Genomic DNA, 24,269 nt, shown 5'->3' with positions numbered 1-24,269 from the left:
CTCTGGACACTAGCGGTAGAATCTCCCAGGCTTCTGTGACAGATAGTTGAATGAAATCAGATCTGTGAAAAAAAAGGGCAAGCACTGAGGGAGGTACACAGCCTTCATGCCTTTCGCTCAACAGGGTGCTCACTGGGGCATTTCCTCAGTGGGACTTTTTCAAAAGGGCTTGCACTGCAATTCCAGCTAAGGGCAGTACAGTAGGTCAACTGCCGATAGAGTTACAACCACCCCTTTGTGAAGGTGTCGGACAAATTAGACCTCACAACTGTTTACCCAGTCAAACAGGGACAGCTGCATCTCCCTGCCCTCCGAATGTTATGTAAATATGTTTGTTCATGTTTGTTGTCTAAGAAATAATTATTGAGCAAAGCTTGGAGATCATATACTGACATAAGAACAACTTGAATGTTTAGGCTTTTGCATTCCAGTAATCTTTAACTTTGCTACCATGTCATGAACCAGAACACATGCCGCCTTCCTTATAAAAAATGTTTTGTCTTCACATACACTAGCATCTGCTCAAGCAATTGCTGCCCAAATGATTTTACGGGGGTTCCCAGATGATTAGCTTAATGTACAACATTGTTTTCTCAGTAAACAAACCAACATAATTATAATAAAAGTGTTTAGTGTATAAAGTGACAATTTAAGGACTTTTAAGACCTTTTTAATACCTATAAAATGAACTAATAATGAGACCATTACTGCATCAAAAGTCATCAAAATGGTCAAACATTGGCCAAATTGTCAAAAATTAAGTAAGAAAGAGGCAAAGATGTTGCACATGAACTCTGCAGCCGCACTGAGGCGCTCCAACACAAACACTCTGACATTAAGCTTCACGCAACAAACATCAGCACCACACACAACATTCACCACACTAACGTTCATTGTTGACAAAGTGTTAGCACAGCCGGTTCAGCCATGACAACCACGTTAGCGTTAGCTACATGCTAACGTTGAAAGTGCGTTAGCGTTAGCCGCATGCTAAAGGCTCATGTTAAGCACCCTTGGGAAGTAAGCAGTGAAATACAACGATCGCTATCACAGTAGTGGACATAAACATGTTACATTAGTAGGAGGCTGCAGTGACCTCAAAGTGTTGACAATATGAATGACAGGGCGATTTATTAGAGACATGACAGTGATTGTGCTATCCAGCTGGGCTCGGTGCGTCCGACTGTAATGGCGGCAGCGAGCTATTTGAGGCAGTACTTAATGCTGCTGTCTGGAGACTGCCCTAAGCATGACACGACCAATGAGAGTTAGCGCTTAGGTTGTTGCTAAGATACGGTGTATGGCACAAAGCGTCTCTGCCCCATAGCTTGTAGATCTCGCACACATGATTGGCGTAGCCTGCGTTGCTAGGTCTGCCTTTTGTATAAGCGATTTTGGGCGTATTTGGGCGCGCTTTTGGGGCTCGTTTGCATAGACCACGGCAGCGCTTGTTTCTCGCCCGTTTCACGGATGTGGCACATCCAGGCAGACACACGACCACAACCCACAATTGTCAGCCAAATTGTCAACGGTGCATGTGCAGGTTTGCGGATTGTATATATAGATGTATCAGGTTGGGATCACATCCTGGTGAAATATCTTGCAATGAGTGATGCCTTGTCGCCGATCAGTCAATCGTGCGAGAACCACGATATATATAGCACGATTTCAAGAGAAAAACTTGTGCAATGTGAAATGCTTAACGATCTGTTTACTCGTCGACCATTTCAAATGTCGGACAGTGTGTAGGGGCCCTTAATGTAATGCCTCCACTCCTATACAATTCCAAGTGCTTGTCGGGTTGGGAGTTCCCAATACAAATATGATTATTTTAGGGGGTCATGTCCTTAAAAGTTTGAGAACCACTGATCTATTCTATTCTCTTGTTCGTGGTTTTGGGGAAAGAAACTAAGAAAGTAATTATAAGTGACCCAAGGTCATAGGAACAGCATGTGAATAATGATTTACAACAGAAGAAAATGTTATTCATATTATTAAAAAAGCAAAAGATGAACATGTGGTTTGGAAAATGCTAGACATGCTCACAGGTCTCTATTTCCTGTCAGAATAGGTGCTTCTCATTTTAGTAATTATAGGGTGTGTAAAACACTTAGTTCCTCCATAGCTACCATCTGAGGTAGAAATGTGTTGCCACATACTGGAGTAGGGATTATGTATCATTTGGCCCTGTGTTTTTGTAACTGGGTGTTTGCAATACAAAGAGAATCATCAGAATTCGGGCCTCTCGGAGGCAGTATTGATCTCATCACCCTGGCTGCCACTCCAAAGAGTCTTTTGTGCTTCAGGTTTGTTTGCCCCTGCACGCTCCTTATCATAGGGGGAGACCAGAGCTGCAGATGTGAGTGTTAATTATTTACTTGTGTGTATTCATCACAGTCAGTTGCTTCTAAAGTATTCGGGTACAATCCATTTTCCATTTTTATAACAGTTTCCTGTCTAAGAGAGCTGAGACACAATTAAAAACAAAATCATTATTTTGTTATATTATCTTCTTATGTTTTGGCAAAATATATAAAAGGGTAGAACATTAAAGAGGCTTTGCAACAGTTTTGGAACTTTTTCTGTTTTTTAAATCTACACATTATACCACCCGGTTAGTTTTTAAGCTGTAAGCTTCTCTGTCAAACGGGCAAAAAGAAACAGACTTAACAGACTGTGTGTCACCCCCCATCTCTCTCCCCATTTCCTATCAGCCTACTTTCCTATCAATAAAGGCAGAAAAAGCCCCCCCAAAAAAAAGAAATGGATCACTATTGCGTGCTCTGCAATAGCAGAGCTCGACGATTGACAATCAATTCGGGAGCACACAGACACGCATGTGGTCAGTACCAGATTCAGAACGGTGATGTTATTTAAGTATAAGTTATTTTTTGTATTAGAAGTTTACAGATGTAAGAGTGTGTGAAATTATATTCCGTAACCTACAAACTCCCATTAATTGCTGTTACAAAATAATCGTAAGAGTAGATAAAAAAAGAAAATGTAAAATAACAAAACAACTTTCAAATATACATACAGTGTAAATAAAAAAAATCTATTAAAATAAAGTTGGTGTACCTCAGTCCCTTTTGCAAGTAGCAGTATGACCCTTTTATTTAAATATATTCCTCCATGTATAATAGTAATAATACCAACTGATCATTATTTCAAGGAAATAGGACTGTGCCATTGCCACTTTAAGGACAACAAACCTAGTTATAAGCAAAATGACAAAACCAGTTATCAGGCTTGCTTTTGGTTTATGCCCTGCTCACATTGCAATCTTACATTCTTAATACTGAATCTTATGTCTGATGATCCCCCATTATTTATAAAATCTTGTATTTTGACAATACAAGGCAAATACAAGCTAAATTTATCATCTCCAATGCTGCTCCAATGTGGCCCTCGATCATCTATGACGTATGACTCAAGTCAAGGTTTCTGCCCAATTCTAGACCAATTGACTTCCATTATAAAATGTATGTAAAATATTCCAAAACATACAGTATGTGTGTGCACAAGAAACTGGCGCTGACAGGTCCAGTGGTTTGCAAGATTAGCTCCGGACACAAACATGCTCAGACGCACACACACACACACACACACACACACACACACACACACACACACACATCCTCTTATAGATGGCTAGCCTCCTGCAGAGCCACGCCATAAGACCCTGTCTTGTATAATGGGTCACAGACATTCGTCCATTCTAGTAAACTAGTTTGTGACAGTTAATGAGGGTCGGCACTCAGCCAGAAATTAGCATCCCTATTTGCTGTAACATTACTATGATAATGCATAGTATTTGCCTAACTCTTGTCTGTTTTCCCCTCAGGGCAAAATGTGGCTAAATGGCAAAGGTACGTGTAGACCGTAAGGATTCTCCAGCCCTTGTTCCAGCGCCCCAACCGTCTGAGAGGGTGTCAAACCTCACTGAGGCAAACCTGGGCCGCTGGCACTAAAATGTCCCTAAGTGGTGGCACTGCAGGCGGGAAAGGTGTGGACTCTAATGCGGTGGACACTTATGACAGCGGGGATGAGTGGGATATCGGTGTTGGCAATCTGATTATCGACCTTGACGCTGATTTAGAAAAGGACAAACTTGAGATGTCTGGCACAAAAGACGGCATGGCAACACCACCCGGTGCAGTTGCAGCGTTGCCTGACAACATCAGGTTTGTTAGTCCTGTGTCTGGCCCTCAAGTTAAGGAAAGCAAATCAAAATCTAAACGCAACAAGAACTCTAAAGACAATAGTAGCAAAGCCTCTGCTGGAGATGGGGCCAAAAAAGAATCTACAGGACGGGCTCAAGGAGAGTCTACAGGATCACCAGCTAGTGCCGGAGTCACTGGCAACAATTCCACTTCTGGGAAGAACTTAGAAAAAGGGGGAAAATCCTCCAGAGGAATCCTGAGTGGTAAAAAAGACAAAGAAGGAGCTACTGGGAAAAATAAGAAGGAAAAAACTGACGGAGGTCCGGTTGTGGCAATACCTGCCGCAGAGAAGGATGTAGTGACTCAAGCCCAAGTCGTTTTGGGGAGTAGCCGTAATGCATCTTTTGAAAATGCACAATCAACAGACTTGACAGGAGCCGATCAAATGGGGAATATTGCACTTGAACCTGTTGGAATAGTACCAGCACTGACCACGAAAACGGAACCAGAGGAGTTAGAAAATAGCAATAATGATTGCAGAACATTAAAAAAGGTGAAAAACGAGAAGGTAAGTTTCTCTTCTTACTAAATGTTACTTGCTTGAAGTTTTTTGTTTTGGCCTGTTAATCTCAAATTCAACAGGCCAACCCCCCCTCCCCTCAAAACAAAACAAAAAAAACGTGTATGTGTATATGGGGTAGGGCCGAACTGGCACTGATGTTCATGCTGGTATTGAGTCAATAACTAAATCTGTGTACCACAATAGCATGTGATGTGTGACATGTTATGTATCTGTACCGTGTGTGTGTGTGTGTGTGAATGGTTGAACGTGAAATACATTGTAAATGTTTTCAATGGTCAGAAAGACACTAGTATACAACTATATAATACTAAGCCATTTTGCCTATGTTACCTGCATACAACATAACAAAAACCATATTGATGCATTTTATTACATTTTTATACCAGGAATATTAAGAATTGAAAATGAACAAAATGGGTCACATCATGTCTGTGTTGACAAAGCTTAAGAAATGTCACCCTTGTTTCATCTGCCTGGACATCTGCGAAATGCACATCCTAGTTGATTAACTGATGGCAGTGTTTTTCGCAGCCCTCAGAGACGTTGAAAGGCTGGCCTTGTCATACAAAACAATACACGAAGACTTACTAAACTGTTCACCCACACATATCTTGTTCACTCACACTTATCTTGTTCACTCGTCGAGTTGATATATCAGTGTGTCTATTGTGTGCCCCAGAGCAGCCTTTTCATCCTCTCTCTGTATAAAAGACAGCAGTCTAGGGAGGTGCTGGGGACTGTTTTGTCTGTCATCGTGTTCCATTCTTAATCCCACAAGCCCCAGCAGTGCCTGTTGGAGCAGGGTGGGGGAGGGAGCTAGCTAGGGCAAACCACGATTCTGTCGTTTTTTCCTGCTTCTCTGGAAGTGGAGTGGGGGAAGGGCTGTTGAAGAAGCCTGTTTGATTCCTTAAGTCTGGGATATCCTGCCAGGAATGCAAGCTGCAGTCTCTCCATGGATCGCCTGAATGTGGAAGGAAATTTAAGGACAAGAGGCTTAGTAATGACTTTGGCGGAAAAGTCTATCTTGGCCTGGTTGAAAACGATAGGGTTGACCATAGCCATCTTAATCACATTTTCCAGGCATTGACACTAGGCAGAAATTATGATATCAATACCTGCAATTTATTATGACTGGATTTGTATATTTAATTTATACACAACCAAGTCAATGCCTAGTTTAGTTTGAGATTGCTACAGTTAGTATTATTATTATTAATATTATGATTAATATTATTATTATTTACACGTTGGTTCCCAAAGAAATTGTGAAATAAATCCACATCAGTAGGAATTATACAACCGGATGGGGAAGGAACTTATTATGTTAGGAAGTGTGGAAGCCATCTGTCATGTCAGGACTTGACTATTAACTTGACATTATTATTTTTAGAGTGGTCCCAAGAGCCATATTACCTATATTTCTTGGTAAAGATGACTCACTAACACTTATCCTCTGATTGTTTGCTGCAGTGTACCTACATTGTCTCTGTCCTTAGTTAGAGCTCCCCAAAGCATTGGCTCTTGATTCTGAATAAATCATCTCCGTTCCCTAGCCACTCCACCCCATCCCACCCCCCAGACTGTGTCTCAGTCTCACTCTCCCTCTTCTGATTATACAAGCCTGGAGGAGTAAGGAATTCATCAGCTGCCTCAATGTGCTGCTGGCCTTGACGAATGGAGCAGCTCTCATGGAAAATTACATTGGCAATGTCAGTTCAAAAGGGGAAGGAGAGAAAAAAAGGCTGTGCTTGAGAGTGAAAGAGCATGGCCACCACTCAGCACAGTTGCTGATGTGCAGTTTGGGGATTGAAGGGGTCTCATGAGAGCTAGCTTGATTTCTTTCACTTGCCTGTGCCGAACTGACTGTTGCTATTGTGTTACAGCTCATTCCTTTTAAGTAGCGCCAGAGCTTTTAAAGGCGCTGGAAGAGAAGGCGGAGTATGACCTTATTTTGTGAGGGGAAGCCAATTACATAGATGTGGTTCCACTGTCTGCTAAATTAGTCTGTTATTTGGTGAGTCCATGTGCAAGTAAAGAGATGGTCTGCTTGCGTGCTAATGAAGGTCACTCTGTTTAGAAATTAGCAAAACCGTTAGTGTGTCGAACATGTAACAGCAACATCTCCGATTGAATTCCAACTCCATCTCTGCTCTCACTTTCCTGTCATTCTATTCACGCTGTCCCCAAAGAATCAAATAAAAATGCAAAAAGATAATTGTATTTATATATTTTCGGTTCAACAGAAAAACAGCTCAAAGAAGAATTTCATTCTTAAAGGGGAATTTGGCAGATGAATGTGAATTCTATTATTTATATTGTGAGGACATGTGAAAACCTGACATAACATAAAGCATTCCCAATGCATTATTTGTCAGGAGCTTACGCTAGAAAATCACCCCAATCTCATAGAAACATCATCAACACGCCCACTCGCTCGCTGTGAATATTCACACAACAGACATTTCACAGACTTGGTACTAGGGAGCTGGCAAGTCCATTGCATGCCCAGTCCACCTGGTTTGGACATTTACGTTCTCACATACAGCCCCTCCGGTTAATGTCTAGATAAGTTCAGAGTTGCAGTGCATGTGTGAAATCAATAATCAATCAAGAAGAATCTAGAAGGGTTTTATTTGTCACTTACCTTTACAAGTACAAGCAGTAAAATGTTGATGGGACCTGTTCTGCTGAACTGTGCTGCTAACATAACAGGACAACACAATATCTTTTAGCAGCATATGTCAAAAATGTGCAAGAGCAGAGACATAATATATCCTATATCTGTGTAGCTTTAGCAACCGTATCAAATGTGCAAAAGAAGCAGAAAGCACACACAGTATATTCATCAAAAAAGAGAAGTCACAAGTTGTTGATATCACTTGTCTGTTTACACGTGCAAGCATGTCTTGTTATTTGTGAAAGAAGCTATAGATTCTCTCCACCGTGGATAGCATAATGTGAGACAGCAGAGTTGTCTTAGTCTCATACTATTAATGGGCAAGAGAGTCCATATAACAATTTTGCTGTCACCATATAGGCCTACTGTACATGCTAATGTATAAGCTCTTATGGACAAAACTATAATATGTAGTTCACTAAATATAATATTTTTAAAACATTGCTGCAGCTCTATTTAGATTTTTCCCTACAGAAGTCTAAAACAGAAATGAAATGTGTCAAATTTCACTCAGCCAAAACATATGTCCGTAATCATCACTTTAATCATTTCACTGTGTGCAACAACATTTTTAAATATAGTTAAAAATACGTATAACGCTCATTTCCACTTGCTCCCAGTGGGCCAAAGTAAAGTAAATCCATGAATATCTTCCACATAATGTGATATTGTAAATTTTGTGTGATATTTTTCTTTTTTTATGAATTAATAATCTCATCCACCGTCTCACTGTCCCTCCATATTTGGGCAAGACTGTGGTGGACAGTAACGAAACACATTTACTTGAGTATCGATTCTCTGTATTTGTATTTTTGGATACTTTGGACTTTCACTCCACCACCAAAAGTGCAATAAATATTGCACTTTTGATTCCACAAAATTTCTAGGAATGGAAAAACTACATTATGAATTAATCACTTCAGCCCTATTTCAAATATAGTGAAAATAGCTGATATACAAGCTCAAAAAGCATTGCAATGCAAAGCATTGTGAGCTTGTATATTTTCACTACTTTTTTATATTTTTAGAAAAATAAAAAATCTTTGAATTTCTTTGGAAAATGTCTAAATTTCAATACAGCAATGCCTTGATATTAAATATATATTATAATATTAAAACGTGCAGATGGCAGTTGTTTGTCAATAGCGCTCGCTGTATTGCAATATTGTAGTTATTGCGACAGCCCTATTTACAACTCTTAATTAAAGCCAGTGTTCCTAGTCTACTTTTTTATTAGTGCTAACCTATGTGCTGCACATAAGTTAGCACTAATAAAAAATATTGCACTTAGTCTTCATTCATGAGCAGCTATCAATATTGTACTCTGAAGTTATTTACAAGTTATTCACCCACCAAAGCAGAACATCTTGAAATATTTGCATTATGACTGTAACATTGAGAAATATATCTGTCAACAAAATATTTTGTTTCCAATTCAGTTGGCTGATATGCTCAGCAGAAGGTAATGCGTTTCTGAATTTCATACCCCAGGACACTGTGTGCAATGAACCACATATTAGTTGGGCTGAGTAGTACGGTAGAAGGAAAAGATGATAGAGATGAAAACGTAATCACAGCAGTATTTTCCCTCAGTGTGTCGCAGCCTTTTGCCTACTGGTAAAACGGGTAATTACTGGATCCATTTTCTGTAATGACAACCATTTTGCTCAACTTTATTTTATTTTTATTTTTATTTTTTTAATACTTTTTTTATTGGAATTTTTTGTAACATGATAAACACATCAGAGTAAAAACAACTATAAAATATAAAACAAGAAAAGACAATGACAGATAATTTGGTATGAATTCAAATAAAATATACAACATAAAAAAACAACAACAAACAGTTATACAGATACAAACAAAAAAAGAACAACAACAGACACTCTTGCCCTCATACTCTCTCTGCACAGATCTTTTGTAAAAAATTGTAAGAAAAATATTTTTTTTAAAGTGAACTATTACGTAGGAGGGCCATTTTGATGATTATGCGGTAAATTCTGCGATCGCATAATCGCATTTTTCTGGAGGGTCTAACTAGTCAGTTTGACCGTAGGCCCTCTGACTCCCAATACTGCTGTCAGTGGATCTGGGTCAAAAGGTTTTTTAACAATGTCTGACAGTGATTTTAAATATATTCAGCCAATATGACGTTAATTTTGTGCAGTGCCAGAACATATGAGCTAAAGTGTCAACTTTATTTCTGTAGGACATAAAACCACTATGCTATCCTTCCCGTCTTGCCTTAAACTGTAAGGAATGACACGTAAAAAAGTAGCATTGATTTTGACAACCCAGTGTTGAGTCGTACCTGTGTAAAAATGTGATCAAGCATTTGGTTTGTTTGTGTGGACTCGCAGTGTATTTCAAGTAGATCAAGGGCGGTAATTTTCTTCTGTGGGTTCGTGGCTGCAGTGATTCCTGTGTTGCTGCCTCTGCCTGTTTGAAACACTCACCCTCAGGGAGCTCTCACTACTCTAGAAATAAAAATGACACTAATTGTTTTCCACATCTGTCTCTTCACAATAACATAAAACATTTTGAGAAGCACAAAACACACAAAAAAGGCAGCTTTATATTTACAGAAAAAGATAGTTCAAGGACTACATACCATCTCTAATTTCATACTGATTAGGGATCAACATATAGCCCACACTCGGTGACAACATAATTATCTCCGCCAGGCAGGAAGGTTTGGAGACAAAGATTATGTTTTAGCCTGTGTGTGTGTGTGTGTGTCTGTCTGTCTGTCTGACTGTGTCTAGCTAATCTATTAATACATAATGATAAAAAAGTAGAAACTGCTGGACCAATCAGCACACTGCCAGTAGGGCAAGGAAGACACTTTACATTTAGGTCTCTTAACTCTTGACGCAACTCCCCTATAGGCCATATAATTTTTTTACCACAGTGAAAAAGCAACATGTCCTGGCAGTTAAAGACCTGGAACACCAATACGTTGTTATACCTTTCAAGCCAAAACGTGAATTGCTCTGTTGTAGAGCCACCAATTTTAAAAGTTGGGCCAGGAGTTCGTCCTTGGCCTACTGGGAGTGTACGTGCAAAGTTTCACACCGATCGATCCAACTGGAGTGCTGGAGATTAGCAGCTCACAGACACACGGCTGGACGAACAGAGGCGAAAACATGCAGTTTCCACTTTGTTGAAGACAATAAAATGTATTAGTGATCACTCAGACAGAGATCATCCTGGTTAAGGGAGCAGAGACTCACACCATATATACATAACTAGCTAAATCGATATGCCTACAGTTATGTGTCAGACCCAGAACATGTTGCTTTAGGCCAAACAGCATTTAATTCATAAACTTTTTAGAGACGGACAATATTTAAAGGTCCTGAGGGTGATTTAATATAATTCCTGGGTGATTACACTATTGGAATATTTTTTAATAGATGAAGGCCTCAGCATTGTCAAGTTCACTGATTGTAATTTATTTTCTAAAAACAAAACAAAACTTGAGATTACTGATTGTTACATGCAGGAAGACAAACTAATGGATTGGAATGGAGGTCATCATACAGATTGGGGTTGTTTGTTATTGTATAAAGTTATAAAACTCTGTAGGGCCATTCACTTAGCAGTCATTAACAAGTGAACCCTGTGCCCAAACCCCAAGGCTTACCATTTGGTTCATAAATGAGAGTGAATGCTGTGTCACTATATTTATGTCGCTTTTCCATAAATAGTCTCAGATCACCACACCTCTACTCTGCTTCGTTTTAATAGATCTCATGGTATGGTGTTTTTTTCCCAATCAGCGGAATCTCCTCCTGTCATGTCACAGTCACTCTCTCTCTCTCTCTCTCTCTCTCTCTCTCTCTCTCTCTCTCTCTCTCTCTCTCTCTCTCTCTCTCTCTCTCTCTCTCTCTCTCTCTCTCTCTCTCTCTCTCTCTCTCTCTCTCTCTCTCTCTCTCTCTCTCTCTCTCTCTCTCACACACCTAGTATTGGTGGGGACAATCCGATTGACAAGAACTCTCTGACAGTCTGATGTCAAAATATAACTGGCATACTATAACTGCTGTTGTGGTATTCACGTTGTTGTGGTATTCAACTGCTGTTGTGGTATTACTTGTGCATTGTAAGGGTTGCATTATTGGGGCTCCCCTAAGTTTTGGGGAGCTCTTTGGAGCCCCAAAGAAATTCTGTTGAAATACTCAGGTTCCTTTGGATCCTATTTGATAATTTGTCATTGTCAGTTAGCTGTAGTGTGTAGTGGTCAGCCTGCCCTACACATACTGCAACCTTATTGCTATCAGCATATGCCCTTAATCCATGAGTCAATGGCCCTGTTTGTAATTTTCTTCTGAATGTGTTGCAATAAACTTCCAACTTTCACACAGCTTGTTACGGTACCTATAAACATTCCTGCTCCATGCTGGGTGTTCACAGACCATTTTGTGTGACTTTGACAGAAATGGTGTTATAACTCTCACACTGAAGCTGACATGCCATCATTAGCAGCGATGTTGCTAGGTACGCGTCCTCTGAAGTATTAAAATCCGAAAGGACGCAGTTCACTCACACTGCTATATTGTGAGCAGCAAATCCATGTTGAACTCAAAGAAATAAACAAAAGAAACCGTGCTATTGCTGCACTGACATTCCAGCGGTTTTTAATCTTTAATAAGTGAGCCTAGATGGTGTAAAGCGTCCAAATAACATTAAACTATTATCTGTCTTTATCTCCACGAGGCTGACAGGCCAGGAGGCGGAGATTGTTTTTGCAAACCACTGGACTGATCAGCATCAAACTTTGCATGCACACTCCCAGTAGGCCAAGGCAGATTTAAAAATGTTCAAATCAGCCTCATGGTGGCGCTATACCAGGCCGATTTACTTTGGCCTATATCTCTTGAACAGTAGGTCCTACAATCAAAGATTTTCCCCTGGAGTCCTGAAATCATGACGCAACTCCCATATATACCAGATTGAATGTTTGTAAACAAACGGGTATTTCTAGGTAGAATGTCTATGGCTATTTACGCCTTAAGTGTGCAGAACATTAGCAATGTCTAGTTTGTCAACCTGTGGATATTTAGAACAAAATAATATTTCTGATATAACAATATCACAAGTGTTCCATTCTTTCGAAAAGGTTAATGAATAATACCGCTCCAATGCAACGCTGCTGGCGTTATCTACCCGGAAATACATTTTTGGTTGTGGTGATGTCATGATGAGTCTATAGGCAACCATGACATAATTTTACGCCTAACTTGATTTTCCATTTTCTTTGGGCCTGATTCACTTGTTTATGCCCAGATTTTCTACTTAAGAGCTTTTACGCGAATTCCCACGTTACAAGTCTGATTCATCAATCTTTTTTTGTCCGTGAGTTTTAACGGATGTCCGCTCTTTCTCACGTCTGCTCGGAGGTAGACTTGCATGGAACCAAAGCTTGCGTTTATTGCCCTGCCCTGCCCTTAGCAACACTTAGCAATGATAGGCTACCAGCTAGTGTCAGTTGTGGCTAGTGTAGTGGTTCGCGCTAACTCCCCCTTGATAGCATGCTGTTAAGTTATTCTACCTCTGAACTCCGACTGATTCTACCAACCACTCCAGAATATACAGTATCGTGAACATTAACCTTAAACTTTCATCACCAGGATTCCCGCTGTACATTGTGAAAACCCTTGTTTCTACTTACTGCTCAGTGCTTATATCCAGTTGAGAGCCTGCCTACTTTATCTGGTAATTTGCGCACAGACCATTTTTAAAAACATAATATAGAATATATTGTATTATATTCTGACTAAATAGCCTATTTTGCCATAATGTAGTAATTTAAAAAATTATAATAGATCCGAACCTTGCAATTGAGATCCGAATGCCAATTTAACGATAAAACTTTTGGACGTTCACGGCCATCCCTAATACTGTATATATACCCAACCATGTGAAACAGTGAAACACAGCCACAAAACGTACATTAACAATTAATGTGAATGTAGGCTACAGGGATAAATAACGTTACAGGCTAGTCCGGCAAAAAGCAATCACAGATCTATCAAACAAAGCCCTGTCATGCATTGTCTTTCCCTCTGTCTGTCTTTGTACAAGGCATGTTGATGTGTGCCTGGATCAGTATGCTATGAGGGAGGCATGCGGGGGGAAGGGAGAAAAGGCTTGTACAACTAATTCAGCTCATGAAAGACTTATGCAGCAAGAGCAGCTGTCTTCCATTGTCAGCCTGCAAATTTCCAGCGCGCCTCATTTGGCCTCTCAATGCGTGAGTAGCAAGAAGGCGAGGGAAGGGAGGACAGAGGGGGAAACAAACAAAAATGCGGTGGAGAGAGAAGGGAAAAATCGAGTTTCACAGCTTTAATTGCCCAAAGTTGATATGGGGCCTACTTCTATTTTTCTATTTAAAAACCAGAGTGGGTGTGTGGTTTGACTATGGTCTAATAATAAACCATGAATCTATTCAGACCCAGTGTGCAGGGAAGGAAGAAGGGCTCTGCTGTGGTGAGAATGGAGAGGGCACATGAGGGGTAAGAGGTGCAGGGGTAAAGAAACAAGATTATGGGCTTGGAGCTGGGGGTGGGGGGAACAGGGTTATGAATGGATAGAGTCTTTAACCCCCAGCACACTGAATAGTTTGTCCCAGGCTGCTTCAGCTGTATGTGGAATGAGAGGAGAATGCTGGCTGAAAGTTCCAGAATTCCTGAATCCTTGAGGCATGTGGTCTGATTAGCAGAACAAAACCCACACAGCGGGAGGAGCAGACATGGCTTCTCTCCCCCCTTGCCTGGACTTTACTGCAAGTTAGGGAAGTGCTGGCTCAAAGCTTGTTACCAAGTGTGTGTTATACTATATTGCTCTATTAGAACTAGCTCTGTAAAGATGGCTCACTATTGAGCAAAGGATTTTCTCAAGCTTGGCCACATTTTGCTGTTGTTATTAATTCAAATATGCCTTTGTTTTTGTTTGACCAGATTATTGTAATGACACATATACTCACTCTACAAGATATGCTGTTGATGGTCATATTATTGTACCTAGCTCAAAGACAAACTCAATGAAAAAAGCAGTAATTTATAGAGCCATAGTTTAGTGGAATAATTTACCACTTGACATTTGTCTAATAAAAAATAAATCATCCTTTAAGAAACGCACAAGTACAGAGGCATTTACTGGAATGCAGATGACTATAGTTGAAGGAATAACTTTAAACAAAATTTAAATGTATTTTTGTCTCCGCCAGGCCGAAAGGCATGGCAAGAGAGTATGTTTTGCACCCTGTCCGTCCGTCCGTCCGTCCGTCTGTCTGTCCGTCCGTCCGTCCGTGAACAGGTAATCTCCGGCACCGTTGGCTTAATCGCAGCGAAACTGTGCACACACACTCCCTGGATGCCAATTCAGAACCTTTGCCCCAAATTTACACGAAACTTGGCTTTCAGATTTTTCATATTCCATCCTGATTGGCTAAAAATGGCTTCCAAAGTTTGCAGGAGTGCTCCGTTTTGAACAAAATGCCTCAAATCATGAACACAGCTTGCAATTTCCGTGAAATTTTGCGCGCACATTCCCACTATGCCGAGGAAGAAATGCCACTTGAACATTTTCAAATCAGCCTCATGGTGGCGCTATAACATGCCGATTACCGTTTTTACCCATAACTGCACTGATCTGTGTAAAACGTTGTCTGTGCACTCCCTAGAGGTCAGGGAAAAACCTTTGCCCTGCATTTTTCACATCTGCCTTTTATAGCGCCACCAGGAGGCCGACTTATATAAAACAATTTTTTTGATATTACTCCTTCACATTTTATCAATTTCACGCAATTCAGTAGACATCTAGACTCTATAGTCATGTGATCAAGACGGATCTGTTAGATTTTTCATATTCCATCCTCATTGGCTAAGATTGACATCTAAAGTTTGCAGGAGTGGCCCGTTTTGAACAAAATGTTGCAAATCATGAACGCAGCGTCCGATTGCGGTGAAACTTCGCACTCACATTTGCACTACGTTGACGAACAAATGCCACCCTTTCAAAATTGCCCTATTATAGCGCCACCAGGAGGCCAACTTATATAAAACGATTTTTTAAATATTACTCCGTTAGATTTTATCCAAACATCACGCAAATCGGTACACATGATCTCTATAGTCAACTGATCAAGACGGATCCGTCCGATCCGCCTGATTTTTCACATTCCAGCCTGATTGGCGAATTCCGATCATTGCTGCCCCACACTATCCTACCTGACCTGGCGGAGACCTGTGCTCCGAGGAGCACTTTTTCTTGTTGTAGTTTTTTTATGTGTTTTGTAATATGTTTTTGTGTGGAACCCAGTAAGACTAGCTGATTGCAATGGCATCAGCTAATGGGGATCCTTTTCAAATAAACAAATACTTATAAAAGTGTTTGTAGGTAACGTTTCTTGATTTCTTCCAGTCTTCATTGTGCCTTCTCTTGTGTTTGCTCTCTAAAAAAAAATTCAGATCTGTTATCTTATTGTTTGTGCTATAGCAACCCCTTACATCTGGCCATTGCTTCCGAGTGTATCTGAGTCCATGGCCGAATAAAAATCTATATTCATTGTATAGCCACTAGTGTGCTAAAGTAAGTTTTCAGGGTTTTTACAGTATATAGTTATCAGCAAAGTTGTTTGGTACAGATGACTATTATTTTGCCCTCAGTTGTACAATACTCTTACAGTGTCTCTTTTTAGCTTCCTGTGGGGTTTAGCTTTTTAGCTTCCTGTGTACAGTAGGTTCCTGTGCCAGGCCTAGGCTACACATCTGACAATACTGCTCTTTTTACCAGGTTGCTTGCAGCCTGGTCTAGGAATAGACTGATCAACTACTGAACACTTTCTCAACACTTTCTAAACACTTTCTAGCGACCTTTTCATCATTGGCTGTCCTTTACTCCTTTAAGCCAATGGGGAGACTTCCCCGTTTTGCCTGTCCTTTAAGCCAATGGGGAGACGGGCCGTCCTCCCATGCTATGGGATCATAACCTTACGCCCTCCCCTGTCTCTCTTCTCCCCCTCTCTAATTCACTCAGCTGGGGCTGACGAGCGTGTATCGTTGCTCGGCCGTCAGCGCTGCTTAATGTCGCTCGTTAATTCATTTGCTCCAGGTGTGTAAGCTGAGAAGCTCATTTAAGTGGGCATTGGGCAACAGTCTAACCTCCGCGACCGTTTTGGTTGACAAAGATAGCAGTAGTTGAGCCCCGTTTGGTTGCTACTGAACATGCTAATGAGTGCTAACAACAAATGTATGCTAACACACACACACACACACACACACACACACACACACGCTCACAGAGAGAAGCAGCTGGTAGCGTTTGATCGGGGCAAAAAAAGCAACCTGGTATAATATGACTGTGCAGTCATCATTTCTTGTTGTACAATATCTTGCATAATAGGGCAACGGGTGCTGTGATTGGAGGCTTTTTTAGTTGACTGTGCCTATAAATGATAGTAAATTGTGTGTGGCTCATTAAAAGATAATGGAAATTTATAAGTAGGCTATAATTAAAAATGATCAAGAAACTGATTGCAGTGATGTTGCTAGCTATGCATTCTGTGTCACACATTAACATCTGAAAGGAGACCGTAAACTCATTATTGGCACATCCAGGGGATGTACCCTATTTCTTCTTTTTATAGTACTATTTTGAGAACAGCAAATCTGCTTTGAAATCATAGCAATAACCAAAAAGTTGTTGTTACTGACAAAAACAAAATGATAACCCCCCAACACACACTGATTTGGTGCTTCCTCCGCAGACAGACAGATACAGATATAGATAGTTTTTTTGGTTCTCGGAGACCGTTAGTCAGATACATTGTCACTTGACACTGCACACCCCCGGGTTACATGGGATACACATGTCAAGTTTGAGGCCATTTGGTCGGACAGCGCCGAGTTATTCCCAAGACAGAGAGACACACACACTCACTCACTCACTCACTCACACACATACACACACACCAGAGTGTTAAAAAATATATATATATGTTATTGTAATCAACATTCTCCAAGATGATATTAGGTCAGCCAATTTGATTGTAATCAACATTCTCCAACAGTGGGCACTCAGGTGGTGCAGGGACAAAAGTACCTGCCCACCACCGCAGAGGTTAGTGTAATCCCTGGCCTCGTTTTGGGGAGGGAAGCCCGGCGGGAGGGTGATCTCGTACTCGTATGAGCTGGGGGTGGCGCATGTCAACAGGGTGGTGCTACATCTTCCTTCTGGGGGCTCCTCACTGGCAGGTAGGATGGTTGTGCTACGTCCTCCTGGTGGGGGCTGCTCACTGGCAGGTGAGCCAGTAGGGTACAACAGAATTGGCAACACAATATTAACGTTAAAGGTATCATGACATTCATTTTCACTTTTTTTATTTTCAATGTTTTATTTGGGGTTATATGACCTCAATTACACCCAAAAAACCTGAACTTAGAACATTCAGTGGATTTTCTGTGGTCTGGGGTTTTCTGAATAATTAGGCTGAAAAGTAATCTGAGCTTGGCCCTTCGACAGTGAGGTCACAGTCGAATAATCCCGCCCACTCTCCTCCTCGCCCCTCCCCTCCCCTATCCTTTCCTTTGGGGGGGGCGGAGCAAAGGCGATGATTGACAGGCAAAATCCCTCACCAGCGACACCCGCAGGCAAAGATTTCTTTTTTCATTGCAGTTGAAAAGGCTTTAGAAATGTGAGAGAAAAACACCTGCCATGAATCACTGGAGTGGAATTTTCACTTAAAACTTTTTGTACACTTTTGAAGGACCAGGACAAAGACTTTGAATGTGGTGTAAAAGTGAATGTCATGAAAGCTTTAAGCCTACTTTATCCTGTTGGATAAACATATCATACCCAATGTTGCTGGCTGCCACGGAATCTAATTCATATTAGATTAGGAAGTTATTGTTAGTTTATTAGGAAGTTGTTGTTGGTTTATCTTTAACAGAATTTTAAAATTATTCACAAAGAATCAGTAAAAATGTGAAGGAGACTGCCTAAAAACCCTTCAGGGGCTTGAGAAGTCAAGTGGCATTCTCTGGGAATGTTTGTACATTAAATTGTAGGATAAAATTACATCAATGTGGAATAACACCTATTACAAATAAAACATGAATAGACATGTCATACATATCAAAAATAATAATAATATGGATAATATACCAAAGAAAAGAAACAACAAAAGCATATTGCAACAATAAAAGTAATTGGCACAAAAACAAAACCTCTGGGGGAAATATTTAATGGATCCAGGTTAATTAGCCAGACCATATGGGAAGTATTTGGTGGATAAGAGAAGCGATTTCAAATCCTTCTTGAATTGGTGATAAGACAACTCCAGTAGATGTAATGGCAGAGAATTCCATATTTTAAACCCTCTGTAGCCTATATTAAACTGAGTTTGAGACATACAGGGTGGGTTTGAGGAGACTTGACCTCAGTTGACCTCAGGTTCTCCCCAATGAGCCATGAACAAATAGACCAATTGATAAACACTGAGGACACCTAATCGGATAAATAAAGGCTAGTTTCTGAAGACGGTATATGGGCTCAAGTTTGGTCTGAGTACTAGCCAAGACAATATTACAATAATTAGTATACGTATAAATCATAGAATAATATTACATAGTGACTACCTCAGTGCTGATCAAATGACGGGTTTTAGGTAGGATATGTAATATGTGGTTCCCAGGATATCGATTCATCAAGCATAATGCCAAGGAATCGTGTGGAACACATATTAGTTATTAGGGATGTTATTAATCAATCTATTTTAGATGAGTTGTAAAACATATGCGGTTTAAGGCCAAAACATATGAATTATGTTATTTTAATGTTGCGTGATATAATTTATTGGACCGAAACCAAATGGTCCAAGTTTTTCATTTAAGACCATTTATAATGGTTTCAGGATCTTTGAGAGTAGAGGACGCTTGTGTCATCTGCAAATAACATTTTAGACGGTTTATCTGAGACATTTGGAAGGTCTTTACAAGAATAACAAAGGCCCAAGAGTTGAGCCTTGAGGGACACCGCATTGCATTTGAAGAAGAGGAGAATTGGTTCCATTATAGGATACAAACTGCTGTCTGTCTTTAAGGTAACTCTTGAACCAGAGGAGTGCATTGTTTTTTACTCCAACTAGTCCATACCCGTTGGGGATATGAGCATCGTTTTCATAGACCTGCTTACTTATTCCTCTGGCAAAATGTGGGAACACTGATCCCAATCCCATAGCCTGGGGGACCATGACAACAGATGGGCATGCGCAGTAACGCATAGATATAGAAACCTAGATACCTCATTGGCCTCTGCAGTTCGTTGGAGCGACCTGTCTCCACCATTTTAGAGGAGGCACGCTGCCACTCAAAGTGACTACTGGCCAATCACAGCACGCTGACCACTGGCCAATCACAGCGCGTCTAACTGACTAGTTGCTGCGCGGCTGCCTCTTAAAGGGTTTAATGGCTGGGTTACGAAAAGACACACCCCCACCTGCCTCTGTTTGGCCTACCGAACGCCCCCTTCTGTGACACACGCGGAAGCTTGCCTCCTCTAAAATGGTGCCCGAGATACAGATGCCTCAGAGCCGAAGGAGGCGTCTACCTTTATATGTCTATGCAGTAACGGCGCAAAATATGGAAACACTGATCCCAATCCCATAGCCTGGGGGACCATGTAGAGTTAGACAGTGTTTCCAAAAAAGGCTAATAAACAGCTTGAATTTGGGTAAAGTGAAAAACAGGCTTCCTCACGGTGGGCATTTGCTAATGATGAATGGCCATGTGCAAGTGCAGAGCAATTGCTTCAGCCACTGAGGAGAACCAAGCACTTCAGACAGACTGACAGACTGACATTCAGTTAATTATATGTAGGATAGGAGACAGTTTCTGAAGGAGAATATGGTGATTGACCTGGTAAATCCCCCCAAAATACCTGTAGTGTTTTACAGGTATTTTATCTCTAGCTTTATATATACTAGCCCATACCCGGTCGGCCGGTCGGTCGACCCAAGACGGACACCAAGACGGACGGTACTCCAATTATATAGTAGGATATATATATATATATATATATATATATATATATATATTTTTTTTTTTATGATTAGAGTCACATGCTGAGGAGTTGTTTCTTCAGCCTCTTCTTAAACGCATGAACAACACTACTTGATGTAATGTCTCCAACAACCGCAGGCTGTTCCATGTTGTTATAGCATAGTGGAGAAAGCCCCCATCAAGTCATTTGGTGTTTGACTTGGGGAGTGTCAGGGCGTGGCTTGGTTGTACCCTCCGGGTGATTCCACCTGGGATGTGAGCTCGGGGTAGCAGTACTAAGTGTAGCCTATAGTGCCATATATGTTGAATGCTTCTTACTGAACCCGTCCTGGCGGGATTGTGGTTGCTGGGTGGAATCCTGGAGGCCAGATTAGGACCAATTTCTGGAGAAAAAAAGATTGTCAATTTCTGTGGGTCAGAAATAAGCCCCCCATCAGCCTCAAATTCTTTTATTTTTGTTCAGAATACTATTAATTGTTCTCCAAAGGAGAGTCATGTTATTTTTTATGTTTTTTAGCTCCTCTAATAACGTGATTAAATTTATTTCTATATTTATTTTAATTGAGTGTGATTTAATGGTGTTGGACTAAAACTTTAGTTTTGTAGCCTATTCTAAAAACTTAGAAAGTTTCATTTCTAAACAAAAGGTTTTGATCTGAAACTGATCTAGTTCTGTGATCAAGAACTATTGGCATTGGAAAACATTTACAGAAAGACTGTTTACTCTTGTTGATGACTGTTTAACATCTATTTAGCTTCCAGTCACCTTGTTAGCTCTGTAATGAGACTGCTGTTGGCTTGCACACAAGCCTCTGCTCTAGAGTTGCTCCATCCTAGTGTCTTAGGCGATATAAAAGGCTTATATTATATATAAATAAATAAATATGCATTGAATGCATTTATTGTATTTATTTGTTTTAACGTTTTGTAAATCTAACACTGAATTCACACAAGTCGCTGTATTTTGCTGCCACCTTCTGAGAAAGCGGCCAGAGGTTCGGGCCACTAAACGGCCCTCACATCTACGTTGCACTGCCGATCTGAGCGATATGTCTGAGTCATAGTGCCGGGGGGCCAGTCTGTCTGTGTCCCTTTTGTGCCCATATATGGAGATCTCTGTATCTGTCGGTCCTTGTCCCTTTAATGCCTGTATTATGGCGATCCCTGATGTCATCAGGGATCTGGACAACTGGAGATCCATTATGCCAATTTATGGACATATCGGTCGGATCTGCGGTTCTGGACAACCGTATCGGGTTTGTTTATGGTTATGTCCGAGTGACGTTGCCGTGGTCCTGCCTATATATGGGCGTACCAGGTTTGTTTATGGTTATGTCTGAGTCAGAGTGACGTGGCCGTGGTGACGTGGTCCTACCTTTACCTTTTGTATCGGGTTTGTTTACGGCCCATCCTCCCATTAGCCATTACTTAAAATTGATGTATCATTTACGAACAAGCTGCAAGAGATGAACATGGATTGTCTGTACTTCTCCTCCCTGTCTGTGAGCTCTGCTGCCGGCTGCTCGGTTTTAGCCACTTGGAGCAGGGGAGCTCTTGTTGGATCACAACTGGCTAATTTACGAGGGTGTCACCTCGGACTCACCCATAATAGAAATCACTTCCGCTGCTGGTGTGAATTTAGCGTCATGAGGTAGTTTAAAACTGCTCGAGGTTCGAAACCCTTCAATACAATTAAAGACATTCCCTAAAATGGTACCAGTGCCAGTACTTGGAGTATAAATACATATTTACAAAGCACATGCTCACCTAACCCCTATGTGAGGACTTCTCTGTAAGACATTTTGTCAGCATTGTATTTGAAAATGTATCTTAACTATAGGCTGCTGTGTCAACTTATAGCAGATAACTTGGACTACTTGTCATGTTTTACCCAGTTATAGTTGTACACTGGGAGGAATGATAACCAAACCAATGCAGATAATGCTAATCCATTTTCTTATCTGTCAGATGGTGTTGTTGAGGGGTCTCTCTGGTTGTTGTGGTTTCACTGAAGAGGTTGCCAGGACTTATCCCTCTTCTCACATTTTCCTGGATGTCAAAAGGCTATCTGCCAAGAATAGAGCAGCAGCCCACATTTCAGAGTGAGAAATTGGAGAAGCAAGTTAGATCATGTGCATGCTCCCCACTGCTCTCCATATCTCATAAGAGCCAAGATGAGAGGTCAGTCCGGAGAGCAGAGCTTTATACACGCTTTTCTCTAATCCAGTGACTATCGTGTCCATTTTCAGCATAATTGAATACCATCATGGTTAGGCATAAATAGCAGCCACTTTATACATAAAGGAATTATGCACTGTAGAAGTGTTTTTCTTCTCCTTTGTGAAATGTATCTATGCATTTGTGGTTGTGTGTATGTGTGCGCTTCCAAGCCTGGGAGTACAGATCAGAGATGAAAGGATTTTCTCTCCTATTCTAATCCACACAGACAGCTAGACCCTTGTGATTATTCCCGCCCCCCTCTCTCTACTCATCTCTTTGAATGCAGGGCCTTTCTAATTCACCCTAAAAAGGATTTCAATAGGGGATTATGCTGCTGATAGAAATTAAAAGGAGAACACGTCTGTCCTTTGGGACCAATGTCAAACATTCATGAGTATATGAATGCTCACAGTGTTCAATATTGGATTTTATTTGGACCAATTGTAGCGGGGGATGATATTACATGGAACAAATTGTCCCATTTCCTCACCCTATTAAACTGTGCAAACAATTCATCTCATATTATGGAGGATAGTGTTATTTAAATGAATGATTTGACAACTAAAGGCAAAACATCATAAATGATTATTTAACTTTTAATCCATAATTAGGCACAATGTACTCCAGGGGAATAAATGGCTGAACTGAAATAGTTCAATATATTTTGCAAGACATTTTATCGGGGGCACATTCAATAGCTCTTATCTTTCCTTTGCAACACCATTTGTCTTTCATCCATAGCAATACAAGATATGTCTGAGGTCCCCTCATGCACATAATACAAATAGAGCTTGCTGTTAAACATCTTGTTTACATGAATTTGTGGGAATTAGGCAGAACATTTTGAGGCCTACTGGCTCGGGTCTCTGGCCAATTGGAATGAAGCCACACCTCCATAGAATCAATAAATCCTTTCCCAATTCAAATGCTCCCTAATAAGATTTTTGTTCAAGTTTTAATGTCCAAATGCTGTTGAAATGTACTTCTTAGTTTTAGTTTGTTGCCAACTCCTTTCAAGCATAGTAACAAGTCTGTCAGTGACAGTGTTACATGACACTTACACAACTGGCAGTGACTCTTTCACTAGATGCTCTACCAGAGATAGAACTTGGCCCATGGTGAGCTGAATTAATTATAGAGTGAAAATGAAGACTGGGAAAAATAGGCGTGTAGAGTCAGAACATAATCTAGTATGTTATCCCACACATCATCCCTGCCTCTTACACAGCCCTGGGTAGGCCACCCGGTCTAGCGGAGATATGCACTCAGTGGTGTGCCCCTTTCTCTTTAATCTTACTGGGGTACAGAAAATACTGTATACATAGTGTGCGTGTGTGTGTGTGCTAAGATATTGTAATTATAAGCAAATTTTTATACAGATTTGCACATAAATAAAGTTATTTTAGAATTTTCAACCCTTACACATTGTACAAACTATACAACACTCTTCTCTTTATTGCATAACTTTATTATGATTGCTGCGTTTTTAAGGTTTTACTTATTATACCATTACTTCGTTTTATTATATCTGGTTTTGTTTTCATATTGTGTGCACACTCACAGTC

The 24,269-nt window shown here is 40.6% G+C and overlaps 1 protein-coding gene across 3 annotated transcripts in view; it reads left to right on the top strand.

Annotated features, from left to right (window-relative positions):
- Positions 1-24,269, top strand: part of znf609b (zinc finger protein 609b) — a 95,948-nt gene that overhangs the window by 23,923 nt on the left and 47,756 nt on the right. For all 3 annotated transcript variants that reach the window (XM_080435325.1, XM_080435323.1, XM_080435324.1), the window contains exon 2: positions 3,845-4,731. In XM_080435325.1, the coding sequence (XP_080291451.1) occupies positions 3,973-4,731 (759 nt within the window). In that variant the 5' untranslated portion in view covers positions 3,845-3,972. The remainder of the gene's footprint in view (positions 1-3,844; positions 4,732-24,269) is intronic.

This window comes from Gymnoscopelus braueri (genome assembly GCF_963280865.1).
Source record: "Gymnoscopelus braueri genome assembly, chromosome: 1".
Classification (NCBI taxonomy): Eukaryota; Metazoa; Chordata; class Actinopteri; order Myctophiformes; family Myctophidae; genus Gymnoscopelus; species Gymnoscopelus braueri.
Note: the sequence above shows the minus strand (reverse complement) of the source record. Positions and strands in the feature narration are given on the sequence as shown.